We start from the raw sequence: 23,255 nt of genomic DNA, 5'->3' as shown, positions 1-23,255 counted from the left end.
GGTATAAATACAGGGAAGGTGTATAATGCCAAATCATCTCATTGTAACAGCTTGTTGTTTTTACAAATAGTTGAAAAGCTCTAAATAAAGGTGGTTAAGAATAGTTACAGGAACTCCTGCGAAAGCAGAACAACGATAGAGCTCTTTCACAAATCGCGAGAAGGGCTGGCGGCATCGCTATCAATTCTCAGCGTTACTGTAGGAAGGTACGTCCGTCTTTAGAGCCTTTCAGATCGAAAAATATTGCTTTTAAGATAACTACGTGCTTTTGGGATTAACTACTGCAGCTATTAACACTGCGAAGGGTGAGCTTTCTGTCGCGCCGTAAAAAAAAAAAAATGGGTCGAGAAAAATCAATTGTCGGTCCCTTGAAGCTGCGGCGGCGCGGTGTTGATTTTCCGCGGAGTAACGCATGTTTTACGCATTGCGTGCGCTTTTGCAGCCCCGCATGAAGTATACCGTTGTTCTCGAAGCGATTAGGAAAGAAATAGCGGCAGTTTTCACTTGCCTACACACCCACGCGTGCGTACTAGCGCGATAAAGAAATATGACTGCGCGGCATTTATGCGCAGTGCCCGATTCCCGCCGGTTGCTACATCCAAAAGCGCAGCAACCAGGCATTCTTCGATGCCTTGACAGCTGAGCGTCATAACGATACCGGACGTGGCAAAATTTCTGCACGCTTTTCTCGGGCTATAAATATAATCGCCCTCCAAATCGCCGTGTGTCGGCGGCCGGGAGACACTAGCGAGGCGAGCGAGCTGGGCCATTTATGGCGCGAAGAGAAAACGAATGCCGCACTTTTCGCGTTCTAGTGATTTTAGGCACCGCGAAACTCCGGCTCCGCACTTTGATACTTTGACCTACAGGGCGAGGTCGCCTGTGCTCACGCGCTTATTCCTAGCGGAGCGTTCAACAGACGGCTGATAGCTTTGTACACGTTATGCTCTCATCGCAAAGTTTGCGTTGATACATGCACTGATCAATACATAACAGCAGATTACACTATTTACAAAGTTTCGTTAAGGCCCGCAAGAAGGTCAACAGCGCTTTCGTGGCGCTGTTTGTTCTTTGCCATGGGCCGAGAATATGCTGCAACTGTAATGTCGCTTTCAGAGGCCGTCTCTCTGATGTGTATCGCCTGCAGTCGCACAGAACATGTTGCAGGTCTTCTGGGCCGTTAGATTGACATGTTCTATAGGCGGTAAAGCCACAGACCGCACGAAAGTCACTTGGCTTGCTGCAGCCGCTTGCTAAAGTAGTGAGCCTTTCTTCGTGTGCCCACCTTGTTGCTATCGCATTCATGACTTGCGCCCTCTGCCTTTTAAGGGGTATTCAGACGGGGGAGAAGTGCTCGGGGGATAAAGGCGGAGCCTAGTGACGTCAGCTCGCGAGGAGAAGTGTCCACAAATGCCCCCCACTCACACGGACGAGGCGAGCGGAGGGGGAAACCAATGTTACTAGACTACTCTGGTGGCTTGCACCACCCGTTTGACGAGCTGCTAACGACGAGCTGCAGACGACCATGTAGCTGCAGACTACACCCGCTGCCGCTCTTTGCAGGAGCAAGTGCAACAATGTGGCCAAACAAGAGCCCGAAATTCCGCTATATCCCCCCCCCCCCCACCGGGGGATTGTTTGTCCTTTCGAGGAAAAGGTCCCCGTCACCCCTGAAGAGGCGCGGGGGCGTCACGCCCACTCGCTAATCCATGACGTAGCGGTCACGTGATCCGCAATCCCCTCGTCTCCCCCGAGCATTTCTCCCCCGTCTGAATACCCCTTTAGGGGCGAAGCTCCTTATAGCATCACCTGGTCGGTCGTCGCTCCGTCCGGCGTTCCCCCGCCGTCGCGTCTCCCGTATTATTCAATAGATGGCGCTGTCCCATAGAGATGCATAGAGATGCGGAATGGGGCGGAAAATAGAGGTTTGTGAGGATGAGACGACAGAGAGAGCTGACGCCAAGTGTAAGCAATGCGAGTTAGAGGCGAAGATGGAAATAATGATGGCCGCCCAGAATGAGCTCAAGGTGAGAATATCCGAGCTGGAGAAAGCGGTAGCGACAGAGCGGGAAAAAACGATGGCTATGGCGGAAAGGCTTAAGTCAGCCGAGGAGGGATTGGCAAAGGTAGCCATGCCAGCAAAGGTAGCCATGCCAGCAAATGTAGCCACGGGGAACAGGGAAGCAGGCGACAGCGGGAAAAATGGGGCATCGACCCCCACAGTGGTAGGCGCGAAGGGGGAAACAGGTTTGGAAAAGACAGGTGCAAGGGACACAGGACCCACCTTCCGCGAAGTAGTCTTGGGAACGGGAGGGGACAAAACAACAGCAGTAGCACGCGCTAGTAACAGGTGCAGTGGCCAGGTGCGGGAGAGTCCACCAGAAAAGTCGGATCACGTGATAATCGCCGGGGACTCGAATTTAGCTACATGCGCAGAAGCAGTCAAGGAAAGGGTGAGAGGCGACAAACGAGTTTTAATAGGAAAGTTCCCGGGCCATAGGCTGGGATCAGTGATGAGACAAGCTAACGCAAAACTCGCAGCTAAGTCTAATGGACGTAACCTCGTGATAATCGCGGGAGGTCTAAACGACGTCTTGAGTAACGAATCAGCCGAACTAGCGACCACATTGGCGAAAGGGGTCGATGACATGCGCGCCATTTCCCCTCAGGTGCAGATAGTGGTATGCACAATACCGGAGGTACCGGTGCGTGACGGCAACCTGCAAAGAGCGGTTGTCGACGCAAACAAAGAGATATGGCAGATGAGTAGAGAGAAAGGCATCGAGGTAGTGGAAATAAACAGAGAGGTGCACAGGTGGGGTGGTTTTCGAAGAGACGGAATACACTTCGATAGGAGGCTTGGCCATGAGGTGGGTTGGCGTCTTGCAGGACGCGCAGTAGCTTTTTTGGGGGGCACGCGGGCCCTTCGGTGCCCATGGTAGCTTGTAATGAGGAAAACAACCAGGGGACTCTTTGACAGGTAGTATAGCGAAAAAACAGAGAAAAGGTAAAAGAAGGGAGAAGGCGCGTGTTGCAATTAGTTACATTAACATGCAGGGTGGCAGAAAAAAGGCAAAATGGTTAGAGATTGAGGGACAGTTAAACAAGGAACAGATAGGTGTTTATGCGGTTACAGAAACACACCTTAGAGACTTGGAAGAGCCACCACATATTGAAAATTATGTTTGGGAAGGATGTAACAGGATCACATCAGAAAGGAGAGGTGGGGGGGTTGGAATGCTAATTCATAGCAGAACAAATGGGAGAGAGTGAAACAAACGTGTTCAGAGCACATGTGGGTTTCGGGCACAGTAGGTGGAAAGAAAACGTGGCTAGGTGTAGCTTACTTGTGGACAGGCAATAACTGCAGAGAAAGAATCTGGAGATAGTGAAATGCATAAGCACCGATATTAAAGAATTTGGTCATGATGCCGAGATAATCCTTCTAGGGGACATGAACGCTCACATTCATGACCTTGACGGATATTCAGACACCAATGGCAAGTTATTGCTAGATCTCTGCGAGCAACATAGTCTTGAGATAGTTAACGTGGGGCCTAAGTGTGAGGGGCAGATCACGTGGGAAGTCAGAAACAGGCAATCGAGCATTGATTACTGTCTCATGACAGAAGGAATATATGACAAACTTAGAGAGATGAGAATAGACGAAGAAGGCATTAACAGCTTGGGTAGTGATCATAAACGCATAATATTACAAATGGGATATAAAGCTGAAAATAAGAACATAGAATCAAAGTTTGGCAGCTCGTATCTAAATGACAAACAAATAACAAATATAGCCGCAAGAGTCGAGGAAAAAGTAGACGAACTACCAGGCAAAGACTGGAAGTATAGTGAGCTGCTACATGTAATCACGAAAGAAATGGAAATAGAGAAGAAAACTATTTGTTGGAAAGGAAAGAAAAAGCCAAAAGTTGGTGGAACAAAGAAATCCGGGAAGCGATCGATATGCGACGTCAGGCATCACGGGAGCACAGACAGGCAAAAAAGGAGAAGCGGCCACAGGACGAAGTCAACCAAATATGGGAAATATATTTAGAGCAAAAATCCATTGTGCAGAAATTAGTCGAGGCAAAAATTAAAGGTGAAAGTGAACGCTGGATGACAGAGATTCGCGAAAAGAAGAAGGCCGCGCCTAGGATATTTTGGAGCCACCTAAAAGCGCTGGGTAGGAAGTCTGTCACAATGCAACAACATATGGTAGATGAAGGAGGAAATAAATTGGAAGGATATGAAGCGCTAGGTTACATCCGAAAGATAACAGCCGATACGTTTAAAAAGGTCCCCCAGGGATTCCCCCGGTGAGTAAAAGTACGCAAAGGAGTGCAACCGACGAAGATGTAGTACTAGAGAATTTCAATTGGAAGAAGGCCGAAGGAAAAATTCCTAAGCGCACTACTCCGGGCTTAGATGGGTTCCCGTCAGCCTCATTAACGAACTCGGACATAACACTAAAGAAGCACTGCTGAAAGCCGTAGAAAAGTGCTTACAGGAGAGGGAAATACCAGACAGTTGGAGAAAAAGTAGAATGAACTTAATCTATAAAGGCAAGGGAGAAAAGGATAACATTCGCTCGTATAGACCGCTAACAATTACATCGGTGCTATACAGGTTGGCGATGCAGGCAGTAAAATTAAAAATAGAAGCGTGGGTAGAACAAAATGATATTTTGGGAGAACTTCAGAATGGATTTCGAATCGACAGGCGGTTAGACGATAATCTGTTTGTTCTTACCCAGTGTATAGAAATATCTAAAATAGAAAACAGGCCCTTATACGTAGCTTATCTAGATATCACCGGGGCGTATGACAACGTTAATCAGGAAATTTTGTGGGATATATTGAAGGAAGTGGGCATAGGTGACGACTGTGTACAGCTTTTGAGGGAAATATACCGAGGAAATACAGTTTGTATAGAATGGGAAGGAATAAGTAGCAAGGACAGCGTTGAAATTAGCAAGGGGCTGAGACAGGGATGCCCTTTGTCCCCGCTGTTATTCATGCTGTACATGGCGAGGATGGAAAAAGCGCTAGAAGGTAGCAACATTGGATTTAATTTGTCACACAAACAGGTCGGAGCGATGGTCGAGCAGAAGCTTCCAGGTCTATTTTATGCTGATGATATTGTCTTATTTGCGGACAGTCAAGATGATATACAGCGACTGGCAGATATATGCGGAAGGGAGTGTGAGGCTCTAGGACTAGGATTTAGTGCAACAAAATGTGGATTGATGGTATTCAATGATCACGGAGACCATACGGTATTAATACAGGGCCAAAAAATACCGAGGGTAAGCGAGTACAAGTACCTCGGAGTATGGGTAAATGAGGGGGATAGATATATGGAGGTACAAGAGAAAGCATCGGTAGCAAAGGGAAAGAGGAATGCTGCAATTATGAAGCACAGAGCTTTATGGGGATACAATAGGTACGAGGTGCTTCGAGGGCTGTGGAAGGGTGTGATGGTTCCGGGGCTTACATTTGGGAACTCAGTGGTGTGCATGAAGTCAGAGGTGCAATCAGGAATGGATGTAAATCAAAGGATGGTGGGCCGCCTCGCGTTGGGCGCTCACGGGAAGACGACAAATGAGGCGGTAAAGGGTGATATGGGATGGACAGGCTTTGAAGTGAGGGAAGCGCAGAGCAAAATGAGATTCGAAGAGAGGCTGAGGAAAATGAAGGAGAGTAGATGGGCATTGAAGGTTTTCAGGTATTTGTATAGAAAAAGCGTTGACACGCAGTGGAGAAAAGAACTAGGAGGCTCACCAGTAAATATACGGCTGGCAGTGCGGGCGATATGGCAACAAGGAGCATTAAGCGGAAGGTCAGAGAGGCGGAGAGGACTTATTGGATGACAGCGATGGAAAAGAAGCCGGCTCTGAGTAACTACCGAAAAGGAAAAAACGAAATAAGGAGGGAAAGGTTTTATGATAATTCAAGGGGAAGCGCTTTACTGTTTGAAGCAAGGTCGGGCTGCCTTAGAACGCGTAGTTATAAAGCGAGATTTAGTAACGAAGAAGAACAATGTACATGCTGCGGGGGAACTAAGGAAACGATGGAACATGTACTGATTGAATGTGGCGATATTCACCCAGGTATACGTGTGGGCACGAGTCTACATGAAGCCTTGGGTTTTAGGGACATCAATGGAAAGCTGAACACGTCCGCGATAGAAATAAGTAAGAGACGGTTAGAGTATTGGTGGCAGAAAAGTAGAGATAAAGAACAAAAATAAATAATGGGGGAAAAATAAGGTCATTCTGCCTTAAGAGGCAGAGAGAAGGACCGTGAATTTATATTTTTTGGTATAATAACATAGATTTAATCAATGTAGATAAGGTATTAGGCCAACATGAAACAAGGAAGCTTTTTTTTTTTTTTTTTTTTTCTTCGAGCCTGGTGGCAGACATGTCACCGCCCCGTTTTAAAGGGGACGCTCATAGCATCCATCCATCCATGCATGCAAACTGCAGTTGGGTGACGATATACTAGATGGCGCTGTCCCATAGAGATGTGTGCAATATGGCGGTTGGGTGAATGCACGCTAGATGGCGTTATAGGTGCCGCTGCTCTCAGATTGGCTGCTGCGCCCTTTATATCTCTCATTCTCCTTGATTGTCGCCGTACGTGGAGGAGTGCGCTTGCCGGATCGTGCTGCTTGACGGACCATGGACGACGAGGAGCACCGGGTGCGGAAGGCCGCTGCGTCTCGTGCTCGTCGGCAGGATCCCGAGGTGCGAGCTCGAGAGGCTGCCGCCAAGCGAGCGCAGCAGTAATCAAAGCGGCTTATCGTTTTGATTACTGCTGGGCGAAACCACTGAACATTTCACGGTGTAACCATGATTGCTTGAAAAGCTTCGCCCAAGCTCTTCATCATTCACCCGTGGATATGCTGTAATTTTTCTTCCTTGTTTTATTTCTACTTTTAAAGCGAAGCTGTCCCATTCTACCCTGTGTCGTCGTCGTAGTAGTAGTAATGGCCGTGTAGTAGGCGTCACGCAGGTCACGGGACCAGAGGGAGCAGTTTATAAAGAAACAAATAAAGCGAAATGACGACCATGATGCGCGCATATTTCAAATCTAGCTGAGCATTTACGACACCACGTGACCTCGCCAGCCAACTGTCCGACGGGCTCAGAACGGGCTGACCTGCTCTTCTCGACGACGTATGACTGGATAGAGTGTTTATTTCCATAAAGTTTCTCATAATGACATCTGGGGTTTTACATGTCAAATCCACGGTATGATTGCGAGGCGCGCCGTAGCTCCGCCAATGTCGACCATCTGGCGTTCTTTCACGTGCATGGCACAGTACACGGGTCTCTACCATTTCTCCTCCACCGAAAGACAATCGAACCCACAGCCTTCGGGTCACAGCCGAGTGCCGTAACCACTGTACAACTGAGGCGGACTATAAAGTTTCCAAGCTCTGAAATATTTCAGTTGGCAATCAGCGCTATGTCGCGTCTCTTCTTGCAGACTGACATGTCAATCTTCGCTTCATTCTGCCATACGTATTTTCTTGTAGCTTGACAACCACCATACTGTGGTGGTTGAAACAACAGTGAACGAACCGTGAAAACAACCACTACCCTACGGTGGTGGTTCTCAAGCTACAAGAAAATGCGTATGGACCTCCTCAGCTGTAGCTGCCACGAATTAGTACAGCGCTCACCGAACGAAACGCGAAACTTTAGGGCTAAGTTATGCGCGTACTTTCGTTTCCCTCGTCTCGTGTCGTGTGGACATAATTTTGACTGGAACCCGAGCCAGCCTTACCATTCGCGGCCAGATTTGCAGCGGCATGACTCGGCTATCCCGAGCGATTACTCGTAGCAGTCGTTATACTAAAATCCAGGATTACTGTGCATGCTATCTGATTTATTAGTAAACCCCTGTTTCCGTAACACGCGCAAACACACTCGCCAAAAAAAAAAGCAGTCGCAAAGCTTCAATTTGGGCTAGTTGGTACGGCATTGTAATGTAGATGCGCTGAGCGAAATGCACAAACGAGAAACGTAACAAGAGGACCTCTTGTTACGTTTCTCGTTTCTGCATTTCGCTCAGCGCATTTACATTACAAAACACAGTGGGCTCAATTGTTTAGTGTATACTTTGAGCTAGATGCTGCACGTCTCGTCGTTGATATGCGACCGAATTTGATGTCATTTCATCCAAGAAGATTTTATGTTATCGCCTTCCTGGGTATTGCTGCGAAAAAAAAAGGGTGTTTTTCGTCGGGAATTGTCGTACAAAAAGCTCGCCCTCATGTAAAACTGATAATATCTTTCATGAAACCGAAACTCGAATATGCTCCTTCCATCAAGAACCTCGTCAAAGCCCTTGAATCCGTACAGAATCACGCTACTATTCACTCAGAATATGCGTATCACCCTTAAAAGCAGACTTCGATTCTTACGTATAGACGTCGCATTTCTAGTTTATCATTATTTCACAGACTTCCTCGCCCGATACATCTCACCACCGATACGAGTATCGCATCGCTCACACATTTGCGTCTTCTTTCTCATGCCTTTCAATCGCTACTCATCTACCTTCACGAAATAGGTGTTCGCTGGCATGAATGAAACATTCAGTATACAGGCAAGTTCTTTCTTTTTTGTAGCTTTTCTAGTATTAGGTCGTTTTGCGGTGCCTGAGTACTTACACTGGCTGCGATAGCGGCTGAGGAAGCGGTTGGCCCTCTCCGGGTCTGTCTCTTCCTTGATGCGTGCCTGGCGCAGGTCCCGCACGAAGCTGGCGCGCAGCTGCGGCGACAGCCGACTCATGAGCTCCAGGTCCTCTCTGCTCAGCCTCAGGGCTCCGCTCGTGCCTTGCTCGCCGTGTTGGTGCCTGTGTCGGTGCTCCTCAGTCGGCCTGCCTCTCGCCTCCTGGAAAGCAGCACCGCGCTGGGCCATGTCGTACTGCTGTCGCAGAAGCTCTGTCTGCTGGCCCGCCTTCTCCCCCGTGAGAACCTGCACGGGCCGGCCGAAGTGGTCGAACGGAGGCGAGCTCGCGGGCTGCACGGGTCTGCGATTGAACTCGACCGGTCTTCCCACGGCGTAGTCCGGCTCACTCGGTCTACTGCTCAGACGTGCCTGGTACTCCTCGTACTGCCTTCGCAGCATTGCCTCGGCCTGGGCAGCCTTGTCACCCGTGAGAACCTGCACTGGCCTGCCGAAGTAATCAACAGGCCTCGACGTGACTCCCGACAGAGGTTCCCTGTCTCCCCGGTATTCCCGCGCGTCCTCACTCACTCCCTGTCTGGGGAAGTAATCGGCGTCGGGACGCTTGCGGACCTCTTGCAGCTGGTTGTCCTGCATCCTTTGCTGTACCATCTCGTATTGGCGTTTGAGAAGAGCCTCAGCCTGGGCTGCCTTCTCGCCCGTGTGCACCTGCACTGGCCTTCCGAAGTAGTCTAGTGGTCGTGACGTCACGGCCGTGTTGTCAGGCGGAGGTGGTTCAAATCGCACCTCCTCACGAGCCCTGAACTCTTCTACCTTGGCGCGTCTGTGCTGCTGGGCCATCTCGTATTGGCGCCGTAACAGCGCGTCCTGCTGGTGCGCTTTTTCTCCGCTGAGAACTTGCACTGGACGACCAAAATAATCTACGGGGGAAGACCGCGAAGCACTCGGGTCGTACGGCTCCCGGTCGCCCTTGGGTCCCCTTTCGAACGTCACGGTACGCGGACTGTTTCTACCGTGCTCTTCCTCGTCGTCGTCGTAGGGACTCATGTCACCCCTGTGTGTAGACTGCGTACTGTCGTCGTCGTCGTCGAGGTCATAGTCGTCGTCTGAGTGAAGGTAGCTTCTCTTGAAAGCGCGGCTGACCGCCTTGTGACCCGTCGTTTCATTGTTACCAGAGCTGAGACCTTCCGCACTGTGCTCTCCATAGTGGCTCCTCCAGAAACGAGATATGTCTGACTGCTTCCGTAATGCTTCTCTGGGAGCAGACAGCTCAGCCGATTCAGTGAGCGTCCCATCTTCTCGGTCGGCTTGCTCCGCGCTCGACAGGGAGTGGTGGCCCTCCTCCTTCTTTAAGTGCTGCCAGCTGTCGGCTGAATGGACGCTGTGACGCGAGAGCACTTGTTCGGCTGCCGATTCGTCTCTTTCCCTGGAGCCGCGAACGCCGTGATGCCTCATCCGTTGATCGCCGCCGAGCTGCGCTTTCTTCCAGTTGGTAAGCGGCAACCTTTCCTTCGACGAGTCCCACTCGAATGGCTGCCGCTCACCGCGTTTATCCTCACCAGGGTGAGGCAACCTTGCGCCGCCACGTCGTGTAGCTGTGAACAAAACGAGCAAGCGTAAGAATACATTTAGTGAACGCACAAAAATGACCCTGATGATGGTGAGACAAGCCGTTTATGCCACTGCTGAGTGATTTCTGGACAGGTACATTATAGAGTACCCGAGGTAAGAGCCACAGAGTAGACTGCAAACATTTCACGAGGTAGGCCACACTATTGGCCGCGAGATCGACCTATAGGTGGCAGCACCGTCGCCGCGTTAGTGTGGAGAGGCCGTCGGCGGCGCGTATACAAATGCACACAACGGCGCTTCGTTGTGAGCGGTTTGAGCCGATTGTCGGCGAATAAAATGCGTTGATTGCAGCTTACTGGTAATATATACGCTCTTCATTGTTGAAATCGATGCACAAAGATTATCCAACGTTACCAATACTAGTTAGAGAAGCGCAATCTGCTAATGAAAGAGATGTTTGCCCTGGATGACAGTCTGCGCTTACGCACTATATGACGTTTTTGGTTGTTTTCTCTGCGCGTGTTTAGCTTGTGTTCTGCGTACTACGCACTGCTGTAGCACGACTGAATTACTTAAGTGTTCACTTCTTGTTCATTTGTATACCAACCCATGTTCCTGTGCAATGAGTTCAATAGCACTGTTCGCGCGAATACGCATATACATTTTTTTATATTGTTCAGTTCTCCATGAAATGTAGGACAGTTGATAAGTTTAGTCAGGAAAGCTTCGTGATGGACAGCACTTTGGCGTCACGGAGACGTTCAACGCGTACGCACTTGTTCTTGCTCCAGTAACAGAACAAAAACAGGTAAGAGTTTAGCACAGAGCTTTCATCGATTGATTACGTGCACGACAGTGATGCAACAAAGGTCCGGTTATTTTATGGAATAAGTGCCTTTTTTTTCGAACTAATGTCCGCTGCCTTCCACCTTTTTATAACAACTCCACACAAACGCTCAAGGTAATGTAAAAAAAAACATGGTTGATCCCTCCGTCATAGAAGTCGGAATAACACGAAAGTAAAGCGTGCCCTTACAGAAGTAAATGAATGTTTACTGTACATTGATATAAGAGAGTTTGCACAATGTATCTTGATGTCTGGCAGCTATAGCACCGTTTAACGTGGATGCACCCACTTTGATTATTGGTGGTACATCTCCATCTCGACGACTAACGTCCATGTTAAATGATTAAACAAACCCCTGTGGTAGCTGTAGTAGTCAACGGTGAAAGCGTAATCAAAGAACGAGGTGTGATAGCCAGAAGAGCGTCGCATATTGGACGCAGAACTTGGTCGCCATCCCGCGGCATGTTATTATGATTGAACACCATGGCCGGACTACAGCGAAACGCAAAGCGCGTCGTGCCGCCCCGGTAGCGCGGCCGAGATTCCTCTCGGAGCGCGTCAGCGGGGAACGCGGTGTTACAACCAGTTGAGGCAGGCGCGCGTCGCAGAGCTATTTTCGATTTGGATTAGCGTGATGCCATGAGCGAGGCCGACGCTTTTACGACGCTTGGGCCAATGTCGCCACCTCGCGGTGTGTTAAGACATTGACAAAACTGAACTTCTATTGAAAACGCGCCGAATGGGACGGACGTATAACGCGTTGCAGGGGCTAATCGCAGAGGCCATAGTAATGCCGAATTTCTTTACCTTACCGCTCCCAGAGGGCAACACCACCCCGCCGACCGGGATAGTGGTAGATATAAAAGGCGCGTTTGTAAAGCCTCTAGAGTCTCTGACCGTGGCGCAGTGGATAGCGTGCCCGGCATCTGTTGTTGCAGATCGAGCGGTCGTAGGTTCGATGCCCGGTGACGAAACATTTTTTTCTTTCACATCCGATCGCGTACCTTTTTTCGATGTCATTTCCATGACGGAAATACGTCATTGAAGTCTTGGTGGACCCCGGCATAAAACACTTTCATGTTAAAAAAAGGGACGAGGTTTTGCGTGAAACAGAAATGTAAGGCACGCCGTCGGGATTTATTTTGAACATTTGGGTTCTTCAAAGCATATCTAAATCTAAGCACACGGGTGGTTCCGCATAAATTTAGTCCCAAGTTAAAATTGCGCGCGGCAACTCGGTCTTATCACTGCCGTGTCATTCCTTTGTTTTTTTAGGGGATAGTTTGAGCACCGAAGTGTCAGACTTCACTTGATAGAAATATTTCGCTGTAGCGGGATCACGACCGTACAATAAAAGGACATCTTAACCACATAAAGCTTACTGCATAACCGATGAACTACAGTGCCACAGTTGTACACCTAACAACGTGAACGTGCATGGCCTAGATCCTCGTTTTTGTTTACCATCGAGTCGCTAAAACGGTGCCTTCATACACTGTTTAATGCTCCTCATGTTTGGGACTATGCCAAGCGCACTTTAGGATGTGCTTGAACCAGAGAGCGGCACCAACACTGAAATGATTCTGGCGAACGAAGGGTACGACACCAATACACAGCCCTCTCGAATGTCGCACTCACTGATCTTATTATAATGCGCATGCAGCCGAGCAAGCCCATTTGCTTCTGTACACCATGTTAGGTATACGTACGAGCAGTTAACTCGCGCAAACATAACAGAACAAACCACCCTTTGAGAACGCGGAGGACGTACGCGCACATGCAAACACGACGTGGCTAGCAGACGACGCAGGGAGCAATCCACACTAGGCGCGCTTCAGCCAGTAGCCGCCAGGCGGCGACTCCGCTCGATCTCGCGGCCAATAGTGCTTCTAGCGCTGCCATTTAAATTGAGCAGCGGCAGCGTTTCCACTGTTTGCAGCTTCAAAACTTGTAGAAGCCAGCGAGAAACTCCTACTAGTAAGCGTGCTTTTTCTCACGTGCAAAAAAAAAAAAAAAAGCTGCGTGACCCGTGACGACTCGCGTAATTCCCAATCTCTGCATTTTCCTGTGCACGAGGACGCTCACAATATATTAGCAAGGCAAACGCACAGACATCAGCGTGTGTGAAAAATGGGATCGACTGGAGGACACGCAAGCAGGTTATGGAACTAAACTTTCAAATTAAGTGGCAGTTTCCGCACCATCCCATCACTGAAGCCTCAGTGGGCGAAAAGAAAAAAAGTGTCAGTGGGATCTGACGCAGAGCACGAGTGCTTTCGCGTTTCGATTCGTGAATACTAGTCAAGGCGGTGATGCGGGATAGTTGGTTTGAATCACTTGTAATCATGTTCGTAGCGCAAAAAACAAGACGCAGACACAGGTAAGGAACACATACCAAGGACGGGCGCTGGACATCAACTGATTTATTACTGCAAGACAACATAAAAAAATCACAGCATATCCACGGAGTGAATGATGATGAGTGGGCGAAGCTGCGGAGGTTCATCGGTAAACCGTGAATCTTCCGTGAATTCTGCCCAGTACATCATCACCGACGTGAGATCGGGCGCGTTTATACTAAAGGTTCGATGAGTTATGACGACTTGCAGCTCACTTTAATTTTACATGTACGCTGTGAATTTTCATTGTTTAGAAAACCATTGCTTTAGAAAACATCTGGCGTCTTTCGTTAAACAGCTGGCGTCTTTTCGTTTTGCTTTAGAAACATCTGGCGTTCTTTCGTTTTGCTTTTACAAAACATCTGGCGTCTTTCGTTGGTTTATTTCATCAATCAACGGCGTTTTGAACAAAATTTTTATTGTTAAATCACGCACAGGAGAAATCTCACCAGGCACTACTTTGGAGGTAAACAATGGCTGCTAATGGGAATGAGAGGCAGAAGAAGTCGGCTTTTAGCTAACACTTACACTTCTACTTCTACTAACGTTTCCTACTGGAACATGCCAATGGCTGCTAATGGGGAATGAGAGACAGAAGAATTCGGCTTTTAGTTAACGCGCACGCTGCGAATTTTTTATTGTTCAACAAAGCACAGGAAAAAAATCACAGCATATCCACGGAGTGAATGATGATGAGTGGGCGAAGCTGCGGAGGTTCATCGGTAAACCGTGAATCTTCCGTGAATTCTGCCCAGTACATCATCACCGACGTGAGATCGGGTGCGTTTATACTAAAGGTTCGATGAGTTATGACGACTTGCCGCTCACTTTAATTTTACATGTACGCTGTGAATTTTCATTGTTTAGAAAACCATTGCGTTAGAAAACATCTGGCGTCTTTCGTTAAGCAGCTGGCGTCTTTTCGTTTTGCTTTAGAAACATCTGGCGTTCTTTCGTTTTGCTTTTACAAAACATCTGGCGTCTTTCGTTGGTTTATTTCATCAATAAACGGCGTTTTGAACAAAACTTTTATTGTTTAATCACGCACAGGAGAAATCTCACCAGGCACTACCTTGGAGGTAAACAATGGCTGCTAATGGGAATGAGAGACAGAAGAAGTCGGCTTTTAGCTAACACTTACACTTCTACTTCTACTAACGTTTCCTACTGGAACATGCCAATGGCTGCTAATGGGGAATGATAGACAGAAGAATTCGGCTTTTAGTTAACGCGCACGCTGCGAATTTTTTATTGTTCAACAAAGCACAGGAAAAAAATCACAGCATATCCACGGAGTGAATGATGATGAGTGGGCGAAGCTGCGGAGGTTCATCGGTAAACCGTGAATCTTCCGTGAATTCTGCCCAGTACATCATCACCGACGTGAGATCGGGTGCGTTTATACTAAAGGTTCGATGAGTTATGACGACTTGCCGCTCACTTTAATTTTACATGTACGCTGTGAATTTTCATTGTTTAGAAAACCATTGCGTTAGAAAACATCTGGCGTCTTTCGTTAAGCAGCTGGCGTCTTTTCGTTTTGCTTTAGAAACATCTGGCGTTCTTTCGTTTTGCTTTTACAAAACATCTGGCGTCTTTCGTTGGTTTATTTCATCAATAAACGGCGTTTTGAACAAAACTTTTATTGTTTAATCACGCACAGGAGAAATCTCACCAGGCACTACCTTGGAGGTAAACAATGGCTGCTAATGGGAATGAGAGACAGAAGAAGTCGGCTTTTAGCTAACACTTACACTTCTACTTCTACTAACGTTTCCTACTGGAACATGCCAATGGCTGCTAATGGGGAATGATAGACAGAAGAATTCGGCTTTTAGTTAACGCGCACGCTGCGAATTTTTTATTGTTCAACAACGCACAGGAAAAAAAACATGGTTGATCCCTCTGTCATAGGAATCGGAATAACACGAAAGTAAACCGTGCCCTTACAGAAGTAACTGAATGTTTACCGCACATTGATATAAGAGAGTTTGCACAATGTATATTGATGTCTGGCAGCTATAGCAACGTTTAACGTGGATGTGCCCACATTGATTATTGGTGGTACATCTCCATCCCGACGACTAACGTCCCTGCTAAATGATTGAACAAACCCTTGTGGTAGCTGTAGTAGTTAGCGGTGAAAGCGTAATCAGAGAACTAGGTGTGATAGCCAGAAGAGTGTCGCATATTGGACGCAGAACTTGGTCGCCATCCCGCGGCATGTTTGATTGAACGCCACGGCCGGACAAGAGGGAAACGCAAAGCGCGTCGTGCCGCCCCGGTAGCCCGGCCGCGATTTTTCTAGGGGCGAGCGCGTGAGCGGGGAACGCGGTGTAACAGCCATGTGAGTCAGGCGCGCGTCGCAGAGCTATGAGCAAGGCCGACGCTTTTACGACGCTTGGCTAAGGTCGCCACCTCGCGGTGTGTTAAGGCATTGACAAAATTGAACTTCAATTGAAAACGCGCCGAATGGGAGGGACGTGTAACGCGTTGCAGGTGCTAATCGCGGAGGCCACAGTAATGACAAATTTATTTTACTGCTCCCAGAGGGCAACACCACCCCGCCGACCGGGAGAGTGGTTGATATAAAAGACGCGTTTGTAAAGCCTCTAGAGTCTGTGACCGTGGCGCAGTGTAATAAAGAAAAAAAAAAGACCGTGGCGCAGTGGATAGCGTGCCCGGCATCTGTTGTTGCTGACCGTGCAGTCGTGGGTTCGATGCCCGTTGACGGAACTCTTTTTCTTTGCCATCTGATCGTGTATATTTTTTCTACGTCATTTCCGTGACGGAAATACGTCACTGAAGTCTTGGTGGACCCCGGCATAAAACACTTTCGTGTTAAAATCTCCCACCGGCACCACCTTGGAGGTCAAAGCGTAAGACTGGTTACGCACTACGACTACTACGACTACGAGGGACGAACGGGTGCCGCCTTAAGGAGCTTCGCCCCTAAAATCTCCCACCGGCACCACCTTGGAGGTCAAAGCGTAAGACTGGTTACGCACTACGACTACTACGACTACGACTACGAGGGACGAACGGGTGCCGCCTTAAGGAGCTTCGCCCCTAAAACGCCAAAAACCGTCGAACATGAGCGCATGCGCAGCGTCACACTCCGAGGTGCTTTCTTATACCTGCATCCCCACGTGTTACCACCTCACATGCGCAAGATTTCCTTTCAGATAGTCAAGCTCTCTACGGGACAAAGCTACCGAGGCAACACTGACACATTTTCTTTCATTCTCGCTTATACAATTTCTCGCTTCTATAATTTCTCGCGTTTCTGGAGTAACTCTGGAGCACAAACACACCGGCGGCAATGTTCACACCGGCGGCAATGGTGTTTTGAGATGCCTGAGAAGCACGTGTGCTGGAGCTACAAACCACGTTCAAAAAAGGAAATGCTCAGGTATGATTCGGGCCATTCAAAACTAATAAAAAGGGGGATCGCTGTCAGGTGCCTTAGGGCGGCCCTCACAAAGTCATGTGAACACCTTGTTGGGCAAACTTTACAGCGCCAAGTAGAACGCCTCGACAGGGCGGGTTTTTCCAAGGAACTCATCTGTTATGTGGCAGAAGTAAGGAGTCGGTGGTTTTAACACGAAAGTGTTTTATGCCGGGGTATAACAAGACTTCAGTGACGTATTTCCGTCACGGAAATGACGTCGAAAAAATATACACAATCAGATGGCAAAGAAAAAAGCTACCGTCAACGGGCATCGAACCCACGACCGCTCGGTCCTCAATAACAGATGCCGGGCACGCTATCCACTGCGCCACGGTCACAGACTCTGGATGCTTTAAGAACGCGCCTTTTATATCTACCACTCTCCCGGTCGGCGGGGTGGTGTTGACCTCTGGGAGTGGTAAGGTAAAGTAATTCGTCATTGTCGTGGCCTCCGCGACTAGCACCTGCAACGCGTTTACGCGTCCGTCCCATTCTGCGTGTTTTCAATAGAAGTTGAATTTTGTCAATGCCTTAACACACCGCGATGTGGCGACCTCTGCCCAAGCATCGTAGGGAGCCTTCATTTGTGCGCGCCGCGCACACATGAAGGCTCCCTAAAGCATTGTAAAAGCGTCGGCGTCGCTCATAGCAACACGCTAATCCACACCAAACATAGCTCTGCGACGCGCGCCTGCCTCACCATGGCTGTAACACTGCGTTCCCCGCTCACGCGCTCGCCCCGAGAAAAATCGCGACCGGGCTACCGGGGCGGCGCGACGCGCTTTGCGTTTCCCTCTAGTGTGGCCGTGGTGTTCAATCACATTTTAACATGCCGCGGGATGGCGACCAAGTTCTGCGTCCAATATGCGACGCTCTTCTGGCTATCACACCTCGTTCTCGGAATACGCTTTCACCGTTAACTACTATAGCTACCACAAGGGTTTGTTTAATCATTTAACATGGACGTTAGTCGTCGGGATGGAGATGTACCACCAATCATCAAAGTGGGTGCATCCACGTTAAACGGTGCTATAGCTGCCATACATCAATATACATTGTGCAAACTCTCTCATATCAATGTACAGTAAGCATTCAGTTACTTCTGTAGGGGCACGCTTTACTTTCGTGTTAATCCGATTCCTATGATGGAGGGATCAACCATCTTTTCTCTTTTCCAGAGAAGCTGGCCCGTACGTGCCCTGTGGTGAACTGTGGGAAAGAAAAAAGTGCGTGCGCCAAAAAGCACGCGACACCGTTCGTACCTTGGGAGATGGGTGTCGTGTACAAGGTACCCCTTACTTGTGGCAATGCTACATAGGACAAACCGGGCGCTGTCTTAATGACAGATTGCGAGAGCACTGTGCGGCAGTTGATGCGCATAGAGTGCCTCGATCTCCTCCTCGGGCGAGGAGGGCATCTAGGTACTCTAGAATATGCGCAGGCAGCGGGGGGATATCTGGCGGACCATTGCCGCCGGTGTGGTTGTGCTCCAGAATTCACCACTACACGCGTGCTTAAGAAAGGCAAGGATGAGGCAACGCGAGAAATTATAGAAGCGTTTGCTATAAGCGAGAATGAAAGAAACTGTGTCAGTGTTGCGTCGGTAGCTTTGTCCCGTAAAGAGCTTGACTCTCTGAAAGGAAATCTTGCGCATGTAAGGTGGTAACACGTGGGGATGCAGGTATAAGAAAGCACCTCAGAGTGTGATGGTGCGCATGCGCTCATGTCCAACGGCTTTTTGGCTTTTTAATGCTGTCTTGCAGTAATAAATCAGTTGATGTCTAGCGCCCGTCCTGTGTATGTGTTCCTTACTTGTGTCTGCGTCTTGTTTTTTGCGCTACGAATATGATTACAAGTAGCAAATACTAACATCCGTTCTGACATTTAAGATGCTCACTCTCCTCGCACGTCGGTTCCGCAGTTATTCCTCAGCTTATCCTGATCAATGTGAAAATCTCTGGAACACAGTCAAACCCTGTCGCGTGTATGGGTGCCACAAGCCTGGGCCGAGCATTGCTTCGGTATTCGCCATTCTGCTTGCGGTTGCTGCAGTGCGCAAAAACGTCGTCTGCCTTTTCCTTTACGGAAGACTTGAGAAATAAAAACATCAGAAGGCCTCAATTTAAACCATGCTTGCAAGTACTTTTCCAACTTGAGCAGTCCTGAAAAGATAGCGTCGTCGTGGCATCCTTTTCTGGAAGCGCCTTTAGAGGTTCGTTAGGGCTTCAAGTGCGTCACCAGACGGTGACGAGTAAAGTACGGTACACAAACTACAATTGCGCTTGGTCGCCGAGAAGCAAGGAACGAGCTTGGCACGTCATCATGTGACGTAATCACGGCGTCACAGATGGCCGCCGTTTGTGACGCTATCATGACATATGCATCCCATAACGTCGTCGCCTAATCGAAGGTGGGCCCATGCCGGAGGCACCGCAACAAGAGAATCAATACTGAGAAGAAGAATATTCAAATGAGTGTTCACTGGAGGGCAAGGAAAACATTAAAGCAAGGCTCGAATGAAGAAGGAAATGTGAAGGCCTTCTTAGGAAACGCCCAAGAATAGCGCCCATTCTGCTGCTCAAAAGGTGGCTGCTGCCTAGGGCTTTGTCACCGCTCCGGGAACTGACATTTTGACGCTCGCAACGGAAGTGGAGATATCTGCCTTTCTTCCTTTCTTTTCTTTATTTTTTTGCCATGGCGTTCAGCGTTCAGACTCGAGATCAGTTGCAAGTATCACTGTGCCATGGCCTGTTTTCTTGCCAATCAATTCAACCTAGCAATGTGCATGTTTGGGCTAGTTGGTAATCCATTGATGCTCGGCTTGTGCGAATAGTAAATTTTAGGTACGAAGCGAATTCGAAGCGATAGTGATTTTGTCGAATAATTTCGATTCGAATTCGAATAGTACATTTTTATTTATTTATTTATTTATTTATTTATTTATTTATTTATTTATTTATTTATTTATTTATTTATTTATTTATTTATCGAATACTGCTGGCCTCAATTTCCAGGCCTCAAACAGGGGTGAATGGGTTACACTTTCAGTACAAATGCACTTGAAAAATGAAAGAACAAAACGACAGAAAAAGTCAACTGGTTTGTCAAATACGGCTCTGCACACAATAAAACAATTTTTAGTGGCAAACATTCGGTATATCAACGTAAGTAGTGACGTTTTTACACAATGCATTGCTCAGCATTTCCCATGAGTGGAAATGGCTTAAGTGCGTTAGACACGCGCTGCACATTGTCAGAGAATCTAACTAAGAGCAAAAAAAAATCAAATAATGAAAAGCAAGAAATATGGACGACGCGTTGCTGCCTCACTGGAGATGAAGGCACTCGAGGCGCGGTAGCGGAAGGGCAAACGTTTCCTATCTCGGATAGGAAAAAGAATTCACGTTTTGCACGAAACCCTTTTTGAGCGGGAAGATCGAGCGAGACGCTGCATGAGAAGTTTCAAGTTTTGCTGATTCCGATCCTTCATAATATAACATACAGATAGGGCTACGTGTTTTCGGAGTTTATTTTTCTTGAAATTCGGAGGGTGTTTTTCGGAGTTAATTTTTTCGCGGAAACTCGGCATTTATCGGAGTTTATTTCTCGTAAATCCCAAATTCTCCGAAATTCGGAGTTTAATTATGAATTATTCTCAATACTCCCATAGCTTAGATGAAATTATATCTGATCTGAACACGATGTCATCACAACACACGAAGCGCTTTCTATAGTCGTCTGGAAGTTTTGAGCACACAAACACGTATACACACAGGCACAAATACTTGAATACAAAACACCTACGTTTGTGCGTATTACAACCTTAAAGCTTGTTGTAATAGACGCAAGCATACTTTACGAGGTGCCAGCAGGGGTCCCGACGTCTGTGCGCGACAAACCCTTTGTTAAATGAGTGCAGTCTACGTGAGGCAAAGTTTATCAATGGCCGCCTAGAACATGCCCTGTCGATGAATAACAGAGCAGAGTCACAGTGGCCGTTCAAATAAAAGTTTATCGGACAAATCCGAATTATGAAAAATTTTACCAGCGAGTGTTTATCAGATTTTTTCGGATTCAACCGAAAACAAGGAGCCCTACATGTAGAATATTTTTGGCATTTCGCGATAGCGTCTGGTTTGTAGGGATTCTAGATTTGCCGAAATTAAGAGTGCTTTCCAGCTGTATGAATTAAAAATAAACCTAGCTACCTTTCTATCCGTCCTCGTATGCTGTCCGTGTTTAAATTAGCACTGTGTTTTATGATGGACCCGTACCGACGAGCTCGCATCCAAACTCTGCTAAGTCATTTTTCTCTGAATATTTTCTAGTTTGCTTATGTTTGTATTTGTGCGCTGATCCCATACTGCTGCAGCGTATTCGAGTGTTGGCCTTACATAGTTTTCATAAGCCAAAAGCTTTACATCCCTTGAAGCCTTGGAAAGTGTTCGCCGTAAGTACCCTAGTTGCCGCACGACCTTCTTGTGTATGTAGGTGACGTGGTCATTCAATCAAAGATCGGCTGTAATGACAAGTATTTGTAATTGGAAACTACAGATAGATTATTACCGCCGATACTATTTATAGTACTTGTAGGTGAGTGGATTATTCTTACGCGTGGTTGTCATTGCTACCGCTTTGCTGTGCTTTATTTGCATCTGCCACGAGGTACACCAGTTTTTAATTTGGTCTAAGGATTTGTTAAGAGAAACCTGATCGTTATAACTACGGATATGTCACATGTTATAAAGAAAAATGAGCATGTTTGTCATGTCCCAACTAACCTGCAAAAATTTTTTTTAAATTGAAACAAGGCATGAGCAGATGTCATTCTTTTCGGTTCAAAGAAAATGGAAGCAACTTTGAATTTGACTTTCGGCAGAATAACCTGCAAAATATGTTACGTTTTAGAATTTACTATACTTAGAGCATATAAGCCGGTATAACAAGCTTTTAAACGTTAAAAAATGATGAATCGATGAGAGAGTAAGCTTGAAGTGGCGCTTCAAGGTTATCCTCACATTTAACATTGAAGTGGGGCTTCGCCCCAGTGCGGATTTTTCTTGAAAAGGTGTATTCACGGTATAGCAATCCTCCACTACAGTCAAACCAGCTTTACAAGGGGGTTACATGCGGACAATATACACCTATTCGTTCATTTCAAATACTTGGAAATTTCCAAGAATTTGAACTCGAATCGTAACGAATTCGAATATTCGAAGTGCTCGAATATTCGCACAAGTCCAATTGATGGTACTATAACGCGAACTTGAGAGACGAGTTCTTTCGTCTCTGCATCAATACAGCCTGATCGTCCCAGTTGCTGATGGTCTTTGTAAGATACGAAAAAATAATAAACTCTCCAGCCACTTATAGTCCAAAGTTGCTAAAGTTAAAATTTAAAAACTATAAACAGACCCGACGTTTCGGGACCAATTCGGTCCCTTCCTGTTAGTGTCACCGACCTCAGTACGCCAGCGACGTAACGGCCGGGAAAGCGCCCCCCACCTGCATTCTGCAAAGGGTGACACTAGCAATGAAGCCAGGTGGCGCACAAACCTGTTTCAACAAACAGGCGACTTGCCACGGCCAAAAGACCGGTTGCCAAAAAAAAAAAAAATTCTCCGGGTTAGTCTACGAGGTTCCATGCACGGACTGTGATGCCACTTACATCGCGGAGACAAAAAAACTTCCCCGAAAGGATACGACAACATCGAAACGACGTGGGTAGCTTCAACGCTGCGCGAAACGCTCTCGCAGAACACAGCGAAAAGATGGACCATCGCATCAATTCTGACGACGCCCGGGTCATCGACACGGAAGGCAGCCACACAAAAAGACAGTTCTTAGAGTCCTGGCATATCCAAACAACAGCTGGAAATGTTAACCGCTCAACTCGAACCTTACCGAGTGTGTACGTGCACGGTCTACGGAACCAGTGGAAAAGACACCTCAGCAACAAGAACGGCGGAAAGAAGGACGATGGAGAGGAGGACACCACCAAAAAAGGTCGCTAGCTTCGGAGCCGGCTGAGCAATCACCCCTGACGAAGGGACCGAATTGGTCCCGAAAGGTCGGGTCAGTTTGTAGTTTTCAAGTTTTAACTTTAGCAACTTTGGACTATAAGTGGCTGGAGAGTTTATTATCTTTTCTTATGAATTTTTACCCAGCCAGACAGATCTCTGTCGAATATGTTCACATTTAAAATTCGAGGCTTCTGAAGTTATATATTAGTCAATTACGCATGTTGGAAGTCTCTTGGCGTGGTGCAGATAGCAAGAG

At 47.6% G+C, this 23,255-nt stretch overlaps 1 protein-coding gene across 3 annotated transcripts in view; it reads right to left on the bottom strand.

Moving 5' to 3' along the window:
- LOC119382403 (uncharacterized) overlaps window positions 1–23,255 on the bottom strand; it is a 119,654-nt gene that overhangs the window by 13,134 nt on the left and 83,265 nt on the right. For all 3 annotated transcript variants that reach the window (XM_037650091.2, XM_037650090.2, XM_037650092.2), the window contains exon 3: window positions 8,689–10,302. In XM_037650091.2, the coding sequence (XP_037506019.1) occupies window positions 8,689–10,302 (1,614 nt within the window). The remainder of the gene's footprint in view (window positions 1–8,688; window positions 10,303–23,255) is intronic.

The sequence above is a fragment of the Rhipicephalus sanguineus genome, chromosome 2, assembly GCF_013339695.2.
Source record: "Rhipicephalus sanguineus isolate Rsan-2018 chromosome 2, BIME_Rsan_1.4, whole genome shotgun sequence".
NCBI classification, from domain to species: domain Eukaryota; kingdom Metazoa; phylum Arthropoda; class Arachnida; order Ixodida; family Ixodidae; genus Rhipicephalus; species Rhipicephalus sanguineus.
The sequence above is the reverse complement of the archived record's forward strand: the minus strand, read 5'-3'. Positions and strand labels throughout refer to the sequence as shown.